Source organism: Panthera leo, chromosome D1 (genome assembly GCF_018350215.1).
Source record: "Panthera leo isolate Ple1 chromosome D1, P.leo_Ple1_pat1.1, whole genome shotgun sequence".
Classification (NCBI taxonomy): domain Eukaryota; kingdom Metazoa; phylum Chordata; class Mammalia; order Carnivora; family Felidae; genus Panthera; species Panthera leo.
This window is the reverse complement of record NC_056688.1, coordinates 33,535,022-33,548,159: the sequence shown is the minus strand read 5'-3', so window position 1 is coordinate 33,548,159 and position 13,138 is coordinate 33,535,022. Positions and strand designations below refer to the sequence as shown.

The 13,138-nt window shown below is 32.5% G+C and overlaps 1 protein-coding gene across 1 annotated transcript in view; it reads left to right on the top strand.

Moving 5' to 3' along the window:
• The window catches only part of CNTN5 (contactin 5), a 536,456-nt gene that overhangs the window by 370,137 nt on the left and 153,181 nt on the right, over window positions 1–13,138 (top strand). Inside the window, exons 12-13 of the mRNA XM_042907110.1 lie at window positions 7,437–7,564; window positions 9,768–9,943. Of these exons, the coding sequence (XP_042763044.1) occupies window positions 7,437–7,564; window positions 9,768–9,943 (304 nt within the window). The remainder of the gene's footprint in view (window positions 1–7,436; window positions 7,565–9,767; window positions 9,944–13,138) is intronic.

Sequence of the window (13,138 nt, the reverse complement as noted above, 5' to 3'; positions counted from 1 at the left end):
TGTATCAAGTCCATATTGGCGTTGAGCCAGTTTAAGATTCTATCTCTCCCCCTCCCTCTTCCCTTGTCCCACTTTTTCTTTTTCTAAAAAAACAAACAAACAAAACTCACAATAAACAAAAGTCCAAAAGCAGACGGCTTTACGGGTAAATTTTACCAAACATTTAAAGAAGAGTTACTACCTATTCTTCTCAAACTATTCCAAAAAAGAAAATAGGAAAGGAAACTTCCAGACTTATTCTATGAGGTCAGTATTACCCAGATCACAAGGCCAGAAAAAGACATCACGAATAAAGAGAACTACAAGCCAATACCTTTGATGACCATAGATGCAAAAGTCCTCAACAGAAGACTAGCAAACAGAATCTAATAAAACATTTAAAAAATCATTCACAATGACCAAGTGGGATTGGGTGTATGCCAGTATGCAAGGGTGGTTCAATATTTGTAAATCAATCAACATGATACATCAATAAGAGAAAGAATAAAAACCATATGATCATTTCACTAGATTCAAAAAAAAAAAGCATTTGACAAGGTAAAACATCCATTTATAATAAAAGCCCCTCAATAGAGTAGGTATAGAAAGAACATAACTCAACATAAGAAAGCCATATATGAAAAATCCCCAGAGAACATCATCCTTAATGGGGAAAAACAGAGCTTTCCCCCTAAGGTTATGTGTAAGACAAGGATGTCCACTCTTAACACTTTTTTTCAACATAGTGTTGAAAGTCCTAGCCACAGCAATCAGACAACAAAATAAAATAAAATGCACCCAAATTGGTAAGGAAGAAATAAAACTTATACTATTTACAGATGACATGATACTAATATACAAAACCCTAAATAATCCACCTAAAAACTCCTAGAACTAATGAATAAATTCAGTAAAGTTACAGGATACAAAATCAATGTGTAGAGATCTGTTGCATTTCTATATACTAACAATGAAAGAGCAGAAAGAGAAATCAAGAAAGCAATCCCATTTACAAATGCACCAAAAATAATGAGATACCTAGAAAAAAAAAAAAAAACCAAAAAGGTGAAAGACCTCAACTCTGAAAAATATAAACCACTGATGAAAGAAATTGAGGACAACACAAAGACATGGAAAGACATTCCATGCTCATGGACTGGAAGAACAAATATTGTTAAAATGCCTGTATTACCCAAAGTAATCTACATATCTAATTCAATCCTTACAAAAATATCAACAGCATTTTTCATAGCACTAGAACAAAATATCCTAAAATGTATATGGAACCACAAAAGACCCCAAATTGCCAAAGCAATCTTGAAAAAGAAAAGAAAATCTGATGGTATCATAATTCCAGACTTCAAATTATATTACAAATTTGTAGTGATCAAAACAGTATGATACTGGCACAAAAGATGGACACATAGATGAATGGAACAGAATAGAAAACCCAGAAATAAACCCACATTTATATGGTCAATTAGTCTTCAACAAAGCAGGAAAAAATACCCATTGGGAAAAGACAGTCTCTTCAACAAATGGTGTTGGTAAAACTGGATAGCTTCATGCAAAAGAATGAAACTGGGCCACTTTCTTTCACCCTACACAAAAAAAATAAACTCAAAATGCATTAAAGACCTAAGTGTGAAACCTGAACCCATAAAAATCTTAGAAGAGAACACAATCAGATAGGTCCCTGACATTGGCCTTAGCAATGTTTTTCTAGAAGTGTGTCCTAAGGCAAGGAAAATAGCAGCAAAAATACACTGTTAGGACTATATCAAAATAAAAAGCTCATGCATAGGGAAGGAAGCAGTCGCAAAACTAAAAGGTAACCCATGAAATGGGAAAAGATATTTGCAAATGACATATCCATTAGAGGGTAGTATCCAAACATCTATAAAGAACTGTTACAACTCAACACCCCAAAAACAAATAATCCAATTAAAATTGGGCAGAAGGCTTGAATAGACATTTTTCCAAAGAACACAGCCAGATGGCTAACAGACACATGAAAAGATGCTCAACATCACTCATTATCAGGGATATGCAAATCAAAGCTACAATGAGATATCACCTCACACCTGTCAGAACGACTACAATCAAAAATTTAAGAAACAACAGGTATTGGCAAGGATGTGGAGAAAAAGGAACACTGGTGCACTGTTGGTGGGAATACAAACTGGTGCAGCCACTCTGGAAAACAGTATGGAGGTCCCTCAAAAAGTTTTAGATAGAACTGTACTACAATCTAGTAATCGCACTACTGGGTATATACACAAAGAATACAAAAACAAAGATCCAAAGTGGCACCTGTACCCTGATGTTTATAGCAGCATTATCAACAATAGACAAATTATAGAAAGACCCCAAGTGTTCATTGACTGACCAATGGATAAAGAAGACGTTGTATAGATGATAGATAGATAGATAGATAGATAGATAGATAGATAGATGATAGATGGATAGACAGATGACAGATAAATAGATAGATGATAGATGATAGATAGATGGATAGATAGATAGATAGATAGAGAATTGGATATTACTCAGAGATCAAACCAAAAGAATGAACTCTTTCCATTTGAAACATCATGGATGGAGCTAGAGTGTATTAACACTAAGTGAAATAAGTTAGAGAAACACAAATACCTTATGATTTCACTAATGTGGGATTTAAGAAACAAAAGAGATGAATATATGGGAAGAGGAAATAAATGAGAGAGGGAAGCAAACGATATGAGACTCTTAATCATAGAGAACAAACTGAGTGTTAATGAAGGGAGGTGGGTGGGGGATGGGCTAAATGGGTGATGGACATTAAGGAGGACACTTGTGTTGGGCACTGGGTGTTACGTGTACGTGATGAATCACTAAATTCTACTCCTGAAACCAAAACAACAAACAAACAAAGAACTTTTTGTGACCTTAGGTTAGGCAAAGATTTTCTAGTACAACCACAAAAACACAAAGCATAAAATAAAATCGATATGTTGTACTTCATCAACCTTAAGAACTTCTGCTGTTGGAAAAATGTTAAAACATGCTGTAAACTGACAGCAAATATTTGCCATTATCCTTCCTGAAAAAGGAGTTATATATAGAATATTAAAAAAACTGTCAAACCTGAATAAGAAGACAATTTCATAAGAAGACAATGCTAAAATATTTCATTACTTCACCAAAGAAGATGTATAGATGGGTAACCAGCACTTGAAAGATGCTCAACATCATTAGTCATTAAAGAAATGCGACTTAAAACTCCTGTAAGATTCTACTACGTAATTATTATAATATCTAAAATTAGGAAGACTGACCATCTCAAGTGTTACAAGAATTCTCAGATGATGCCATGAGGAATTTAAAGTGTGGTGTAACTGCTTGGAAATGGTACAACATCTCCTTTAAAAAGTTAAACATTAAGCATGAACATAAACCAAACGATCCAGTAATTAGTCCTAAGTACCTATCCAAAAGAAATATAAGCAAATATCCATAAAATACTCTTTACACAAATGTTGATAGCAGCTCTATTTGTAGTAGATCCAAGCTGAAAATAGCTCAAGCATCCACCAAAAGGTGAATGGATAAACAAGTAGTGGTATATACACCCAATGGAATACTATTCAGCAACAAAATGGATTGGATTATTTATCATTGCAACAATACAGATGAATCCCAGATATGCTGAATGAAATAAACTAAACAGAAAGGGTATATAATGTTATGATTTCATGTATATGAAGTTATGTTAAAGTTAAAACTTACTATGGGGACAGAAAGCAGATCAGTAATTGCCAGGGGATAAGGGTGTGATAAGAAGAGATTATAAGTGGAGAACACAAAGGAACACAGAAATACTTTGGGGGTGATGTATGCGTTGACTCTCTTGACTGTGGTAATAGTTTTGTGTCTGCATCCATTTGTGAGGACTTTTCAAAGTATGTGCTTTAAACCTGTGAACCTGTTATATAACTATCATACCTCAATATAGTTGTTTTTTTTTTTTTTTTTTTAATGGTAGCTTCCCTTTGCCCTTAAAATAAAGAACAAATGTTTCCCATACTATACTAGGTCCTACATGATCTTGTTCCCATCTGCCTCTACAGTTTCACTTTGGGCCACTCCTGCCCCTTTTATATGCTGTCATCATAATTGGCCTTTTGATTCTTTAAGGTTTTGTGGTCCTTCCCACCTCAAGGCCTTTGCAAATGCTATCCCCTCTCCTTTCCCCACTCTTAACTCCTGGTTAACTTCCTCTGATCCTTCAGTTCTCATCTCAAATATCACTCCCTCAGAAAAGACTTACTGATTCACCCTAAAATACTTGAGATTTATAACTTTCTGTTTTTTTTTTCCATTTTAAAATTTGTCACAAACTTTACTTATATTTTAATACATTTTAAATTAATGACTATCAACACTACTAAAGTATAATAATTTATATATATTATCTAGTTAATACTTTTGAAGAATTAGTTATATATATTTATAAAATTTTACATATAAAGAGATTAACTGCTTGAAATCACACACATAACAGTCAATGGCAGTGACTTAAACTCAACCATCTCTGACTTGAAAGCATATAATCTTAAGTAATGATTAATGATTTTGTAATATTATATCCACTATGATATGGTACCAAAAGAAAGCTAATCTGGAAGTCAAAGCGTGATCTCTAAAGTGACAGTTGGTAAGTAGGTAGTATCTCTAGGCTGGCAGTCTAACTGGAAAAACCTAAGCTAACTTGTGAGGTATCTGACAGGTAAGCCAAAAATGGAAGTGGAAGGTCCAGAAAATGGCCCTGAAATTTGGAAATCAAGATCGCACCAAGAAGTTAGCTATAGGGGTGCCTGGGTGGCTCAGTCGGTTTAGTGTCCAACTCCTGATTTCAGCTTAGGTCATGATCTCACAGTTCGTGGGTTCAAGCCCCATGATGTGGGTTGTCCGTGCGGAGCCTGTTTGGAATTCCTTCTCCCTCTCTCTCTCTTTCACTCAAAATAAATAAATAAGCTAATTAAAAAAAAAAAGTTAGCACTAAATCCTTGCAAGATAAGGGTAAGCATGATGTTATCCTAGATAGACTGTGGTATTAGGCAGATTAACAAGGCAGAGATCCAGTAATTTAGTGCAAGATGTGAATCAAGACATCTCCAGGGCTAGGCAAAAACTCATGGAAAAGTTTAGAGATAAGAATATAGTAAGCATAACTTGGCACCCAATGCTAGAATGCTGGTTTGCATTTGTAAAATCTCTCCTTACCCCCAACAGACCTTTACTTCACTACTCCCTTACTACCCTGGTCCAATTTGTGGACTTCTCAGCAGAATGAATCCCCAAATTTGAAAATTTCAAATGTAGGAGTTACATAGTAATAGAAGAGGAGAGAAGATAGATAAAGAGGCTGGAAATTGCTAGAAAACATTAATTAAATATTCAGTTATCTAAGTAATTATGTGTGAAATAGCCAGATATTATTATGTAAATCACATTCACAGTCTCATTTAGTTTTTCTTTTTACATTAAAAAAAAATGCATATGAGCTCATCTGATAAAGATTTGTCATTTGAAGGCATTTGGTTAAATGACATTGCCACTTGACAGATAAAAAAAATCATGATATTCAAAATTCTTCAACCCCCAAGTGACCTAAAGTACAGGGGTGTTCATAAACTATCTTTAAAAGGAGAGTATAATGTATTGCCTCCTGTCAGTGAGAAAGGACTTATCTTAAATCAAGAGCTGAAATACTGCCAGTGTCTAAGATATATTTATTTCTTTAAAGGAAGTGGATTTTAAGCCAAACTTCCCACCTGCTAGATTAGAAGCAGTAAAATCCAGATATATTAAAGATATTAGTGATCTGAATAAATTATAGTAATTTAACTAAATTTCATTAAACTTTGTAATTCTCATAAGATAATGCCTATTTGGATAAAGTATGTTTTACTTTCAAGTTTATCTTTTTATAGTATGTTTATCTTTGGAATTTAAATGGAATAAATATATTTCATTTTTATAGAAAACGAGTACTATTTAAATAATGAATAGAATTTTGTATTGACCATCTTGAATGGGTTTATATAACTTTTAAGGGCACTGTGTTTTCCAAACGCCTCAAGTTAGTTATCTCTCCTAGACATATATTACAAAATCAAAGTCTCTATTCCAAGTTTGGCTTGTTTCTAAATTTGTCTTCCTTATACATTATAAGGCAGGTTTGATGTATATTGAAAATAATATGATGTTTTTAAGCTAGTATCTTTATTGATGATAGTATGTAGTTTTAAATTCATAAGCAATAGTCAGCAACCTAGAATCTAATCCAATTGTTACAAAGTTCAATGCTTTTAATAACTCAGTTCTGGGTAATTGGCAAGATTGAATACGTACCTTAAAATAACACGAAGGAAGTAGACTAAACATATTCTTGTTTCTTAAATAGTTTAATATTATATTAACATGGAATACATTATTCTTTTCAGAACCTAAAAGACCTAATTTTAGGATTTTAAGTTCACCAGGGCCACTAGTTCTTATCAAAAGCTTGTTACTTCCTCTCCTAAAAGTCAATCCAAACTCTAGTGGCATAACAAATAAAATGACACTGACAGCTTCTATTTTACTTCAGGTTGCTTGAGGAGGTTGATGCATTGGTGATGTAATGGGTTATATTTCAGGAGCAAAAAAGGGAGAAAAGGACAAAAGTACTAATTAATTTTGAAATCCATATATTTCTGGGAGGATGAATACACAGGATAATATGATAATCCCAAATGTCAACCTTTCACTGAACTTCTAAAATTTTTTTTAATAATTCTTTAATTTTTCACCTTCATATAAGTCTCAAGGTCCACTTTTAGCAAAGGTCTCGAAAAAGCCCAAATGCAAACTCAGGTATCATGTTTTTATATTTAAAAAGTGCAGTGTGAGCAGCCCAGGTATCAGGTCTCATTTTCATACCCTTGCCGCACTGGTGGCACTGTAGAGAAACCACCATAAATCATCTCTTGGCTGTATACAATTAATTTTATGTTCTGCACTTGTCCTCCCATATGTTTTTATGCTGTTTCTTTCTATATTTGATTTTTGAGGTCACTCTGGGTTTGAAGTAAAATACTCAAGCTTCATATTAAAATATCGCTGGGTGATATTATAAGTTTTAATAACCAATTTCAGGGTCACCTTTTCCCATAAGTTTTAAAATTAACTGTCAAAAAGTGTCAAAAAATAACCTTTAACTCTCTGACCCTTTTAAATATAAGAGGATATTAAGTGGGTTTATTGCATAATTTCTTGAAGGGTAAAACATTTCTACTATCACATATTTTCACAGTGATCCCTTTATCTTATTTATTATTACCTTGGAGGTGGTTTCAGACGTCATCAGAGTTTTTTACTACTTAGCTGATTTGCAGTAAAAGAGGCAAAAACCTTTTTTTAATAATTTTCAGAATAGCTATTCTTCCAGACGGAAGCCTACGGATCCTAAATGCTTCTAAATCAGATGAGGGAAAGTACGTTTGCCAAGGGGAAAATGTCTTTGGTTCTGCTGAAACCATAGCTTCAGTATCTGTAAAAGGTAAGAAAATGTGGCTAACTGTGTTACAAGCATAGTTTCACAGCTTTGTCAGAAAGCAAATAAATACAATATGCATGTAAATTGTGTTTGTGCCTATGTGTGTGCATGCTTCTATTGATAAGATACACTACAAACATAGAACACAGCCAAATTGTCCCTTCCATTATTTAGGAGACCATAAAGAAAGGAACACATTGTTGGTAGAAACTTAAATATTTTGCTTTGAACAAAATATGTGAGAGGATAAAGAAATCTTTCTGAAGTTTTACTTGATGTCTCAAAATTTAAAAGTATTCCAACAGTATAAAAATATTTTTCCTCTATCAAGATTAATTTTAACATCAATCAGTAATATTCCTTTGTCACCGTGGGATCTGGGGCAGAAAGGATAGCAGACAGAGGACAGGAATGTATGGTGTTTGAGTGTGCATCAGTTAAATGGTTACCTGAGCTGCTCTTTGGTGCTTGCATCAATGGAATTCTTTATATACTGTCATTTTTTAGTGTTATAAATATTGTCACTTAAATGTTTCTGTTAGTTTTCTAGTTCTAAAGTGAACTAGATTTTGGCCTAGAACATTTTTTTGAGACTACATATCATTGTTTACTACTAAGAATATCTCATATGTTAGGCAGAAAAATCTCATCAATTGGCAAAGAAATATTTTTCACAACTGCACTATATCCTTGATTTTTTCCATGTGGGCATGTATTATATAGTGAATCATACTTTAGCTAAAAAAAAGTAGAAATGTTTTCTTTTTCTTTAGAAATAAAAGTGTCATTAAAATAGCCAGCACTCTGATATTTTAGAAAAGAGGCAAACATTAACAGAAGGAAGGAACATGATTTAAATGATGTTTTCATTTACAGCATACATTATGGGAATCTAATTCAGTCTGCTAATCTGTGTCTCATTGTGCTATATAATGTTTATCATAATGAAGCAATGCTGGATTCACAGACTTTTTTGTAAATAATATCAAAAAAGTTTTCTGTAAACCAAAAGTTAAATGGAATATTTAGTTACCCAGAACATTCCAATTCTCACAACGTTTAAACTATAATATGCTGTGATGATCTGTCTTCTCTGATGAAGTCAGAATTTAGAAAGCCACACGGAATATCTGACTTTTAGGATGTTAATATTTATATTCATTTTCTCTCTGACTGCTTAAAAGGATGTTGCATATTAAAGGATCTTATCCGTGGTTAAGAATGATGTTTCATCAGACTATGCTATTGCCAACAATAGAGCTAAAATAGGAAAATTAGCCTAATTTTTAATCATTTGTGTCAGTCTTCTTGAGGTATCTACAACCAGGAATCTAGGAAAAAAGACTAAATCAAAATCCTATCTCCATCACCTTCCTACTTCATTTTAAAAAATCATATTTCAATTATTTGATTACTAGCTTAAATAACCCTTAGATGAATAGCAGTATTAGCCTTTATTGGTTCAAACTTATTTTAAACACAGTAAAAATGTATCTATTTTTAAATTTTTAATTGAATCCTTTAGTAATTAAACACACATTTTTTCTCAAAAAATTTTCCATTCAATAATTTGCTTTTCTTTCTGGATCTAAATTAAACCATCCACAATTTATCAAAATTATTTTATAATCAGTTAGAGAAGTGCATTTTCTATTCATAAAAGGGTTTTGTAGTGTATAAAGCAAATATAAGTTGGCATAGTTGTAGTATTATATTTTTATCTGTGTTAAAATAGTAATTTGAGAGGAGGTGACTTCTATAACTTTTAAAGAAGTGAACTCACCTGACTTCTTCCTCCTTAGATATGGAACATATTTTATTGTAAAAAAAAATCCTTTTATTTATACTTGATGATCCTTGAAGGTAGACCAGGAGGTTACAACTTCTTTTTTTCTAATTTTCCTTCTTCTGGAATGCCAAATGCTACTTATAGTTATGTATTTTCTTGTCTTTTTCATCCATGCTTACTTCTTAATAGGAATAGCAACTTTTAAACCATCAGTCTTCTACAAAAGCATACTAAAATGCCCTAGCATACAAAAAAAAGGTAATATTTCAATTAATAATACTTTATTTAAAGATGTGTATCCAGAGCAACTGCATTGTATAGATTCTTTGCTTAAGTTTTTCTCTATTATTTAAAATATAAAATACAGGGAAATACTATGTGTTGATTATGTTAATTAATGCATTTTTGTTTCTATAGAACCTACAAGAATAGAACTTACTCCTAAAAGAACAGAGTTAACAGTGGGAGAAAGCATTGTCCTTAATTGCAAAGCAATTCATGATGCTAGTTTGGATGTCACTTTCTACTGGACACTAAAAGGACAGCCTATTGATTTTGAGAAAGAAGGTGGACATTTTGAAAGCATCAGGGCCGTAAGTTAATACACTTCTATTCGTCGAGTACTATAATTTTTAAAATTTACACTCAAATGTAAAACTTTATTATTTATGAAATGCTAAGGAAAAATAGGGAAAAATATATTTGATTCAAACTATTACTTTCTTTCATTATTATATGTTATGTCAAATTGAAAGTAATTTTGTAAAGCTCAGTAAGTAATTGGAAATACTTCATCATGCAAATCTGATTTATTTCTCACTTTTATTTACTTGATTAATTTTGTCAACATTTACACATTACTTCTTAGAAGTTATATTGCTACATACTAGTGTTATTTAAAGCACTTTAAACAGTAAATATGATACAATAAATAAATGAAATAAGCCTGCCTATCCTACTCCTCAAGAAATAGTAATTTTGAAGATTCTTTAACTCCTCAAGGGAATTAAACATGAGCTTAAGCAGACCTTAAACATCAACCAATAGTCATAAATACATGTCAGCCTTAGACAAGGCATATTCATTTTTTGTCTACCAAGTCATTCCCTTGTAATATCTTGTCCTATATTACACAATTTTGTGGCAATCAACTAACTGAAGAGGGAATCTTTTGAGCCAAATGCTATAGAACATCAGTGTTCTCAACAGAGAAGTGAAAAAAGACCTTCTTCCCCCAAGTTCTTGTTTAAGATAAAAGAATGAAATAATGATGAAAGGAGAGAAAGATGATGGAAGTAGGGTAACAGAGAGAGATTTTGCCTAAAATATCCCTTTTGTTTTGGCTGAAGAGGTGAATCCAAATGTAATTTATGCCTGAAAATCCAACTTAAAGTATTTCCTCGGGGCACTTCGGTGGCTCAGTTGGTTAAGCATCCAACTTTGGCTCAGGTCATGATCTTACAGTTCGTGAGTTCTAGCCCTACATTGTGCTCTATGCTGCCAGCTCAGACCCTGGAGCCTGCTTCAGATTCTGTGTCTCCCTCTCTCTCTGCCCCTCCTCCACTCACATTCTGTGTGTCTCTCTCTCAAAAATAAATAAACATTAAAAAAAATTTAAATGTTTCCTCATACTTGTTAATATCCATTTATTCTTCTGTAAACAGTTTGGGAAACACTAGAAAACCACAGCTGTGGTAAGACCAAATATATATATATAAAGCTCTGTTTATATTGAATTTTATTTTACAAGTAATATGATACAGTGGGGAAGAAAAAAAAAAGTCCAGATCCAAAGTCAGAAATTTTCTGGATCCAGTCCCAGGTCAATTCCTAATCAGCTTTGTAACAAAAAGCCAGCCACTTAGCTTTCCTGGGCAATAATCTCATAGACAAATGAAGTGAGTGGATTAAACCAGAAAATTTCTAATGTCCCTTCTCACTTTAGAATTTAATATTAGTAGAAGAATAAATATGAACTGTCTTTTTACATTTGCCAATGTAACCAAAATTAAACATTTCCTTCCAAATGTTTCTTTTCATCCTGATTTACTTTGAAATTAATGGGAGAGATAATATATATAAGAAATAATTAATAACCACATCATTCACATCTAATCAAATAAATTAATTTTAATTATTAATGGTTATGTTATATGCAAATCATTTAGATCATGTTAAATTAAACTCATTTTCCCTAATTTGTGACTTTCCTTTTTCCTTTACCTGGGGTTAACAGTTCCTTCAAGATTGTGAACAAATAAAACAGAACCAGAAAAATGTAATACAAAAATATCACATTTCAAAACAAAAATATACTAACAAAAATATATCTTCTTAAGATTATCTGTAAAAATTCACTCTGAGTGATCAGATACATAAAGTAAAAATATGCCTAAAATGAATATTGGGTTTTCTTCATGTAAACAGGACCCCTTTTTGTTTAAAATATCGAGAGAAATTAATGGTCCTGGTAAAATTATTCTTATATAATAAGAATTCTTATTTTTGTCTCTTAAACATTACCACTTTAGTTTGATATCATTCATTTGTAGCAATAAATACCTTTAATCTTTTTTATAAAGTTGGAAGTTGACAATACCTGCTGTATCCCTCTTTGTATATATGCTGTTCTTGCCTTTAAGACATAAAAAATTGACTCCTTACTCCATGCAAATCCATATGATAAAGGCCATGTTAAACTTAGGCTCTGGATTGTAGACAGTAACAAGAAGCTATAGAATAAAAGAAAAGAAAGCACATTATCATACTGAGAAGTGAGAATAATATTTAGTTTTAAGGTAATTTAGCACTCATCATTTTTAGTATATTTAGAATAATTAATAGAAATACATATGTACTTAAAAATATTTGGAAGCTCTAAAACTACCATAAAGAAATTATCTATCCCCTTCCTCTTAATTACCTCCAACTCTGGTTGAGTCCTGGCTGGCTTCAAGGATACATACTGGAGAAAATTCCATTTTATGACATTGATAAGGCAGAGAAAAAAAAAATGCTATCCCCCAAATAATATATTTTAAGAGGAGAAATGAAAGTTTTATAAATAAGGGAAATTTGGGATGCCTCTGGACTTGTGGGCTACTTCCTGTTTAAGAGGACAACTGAAGACTCTGGTGATAATAAGGACAGGATAGGACTCAGAAGAGAAGATGATTTATGAACTGCTCTGAGTTTTAAGGGAAAGCCATTGAAGGACCATGGGGACCGAGGCTAGCACAGCAGAGTAAGAAAGCCAAACAGATTCAGGGACTGCTTAACCAGGAACAGAGTATGCCTTTGACTGAATTAACTGCCCTAGACCTAACCTACCAGTGGGCAATTGAATAGGGGTAAATCAGAAAAGGAAGAGGGGTATACTTTTTGAGCACATTAACACTGCATAGCATCAAGTGAATCAACCAAATCTCTGGGAGAAAAAATACCAATGGTGTTGATATTTAGCATCTCATAGATGGCAAAATATAGCTTAATGGAGTTCTTTACTTTTCAACTAATTGTACTGGTGTCTTTTATACACAGCCATTGTTTCTTAGATAAAACTGTAAACAAAATTTTAAGTGTAGCTATCATACATCTATATATAATGTTATATACACGGTTTTGTTTTAAATAAAATAGCTTTCAGACTGCATGACAAGAGAATGAAAAAAACATAAAATCACATCTTGTTAAAAAAAATAATAACTATTGCTTTGAAATTTAAATTAAAACATCTGTATTGAAAATGCTTCTATTTCCCTTGCCCCTTTTACTTATGCCAGGTTTTA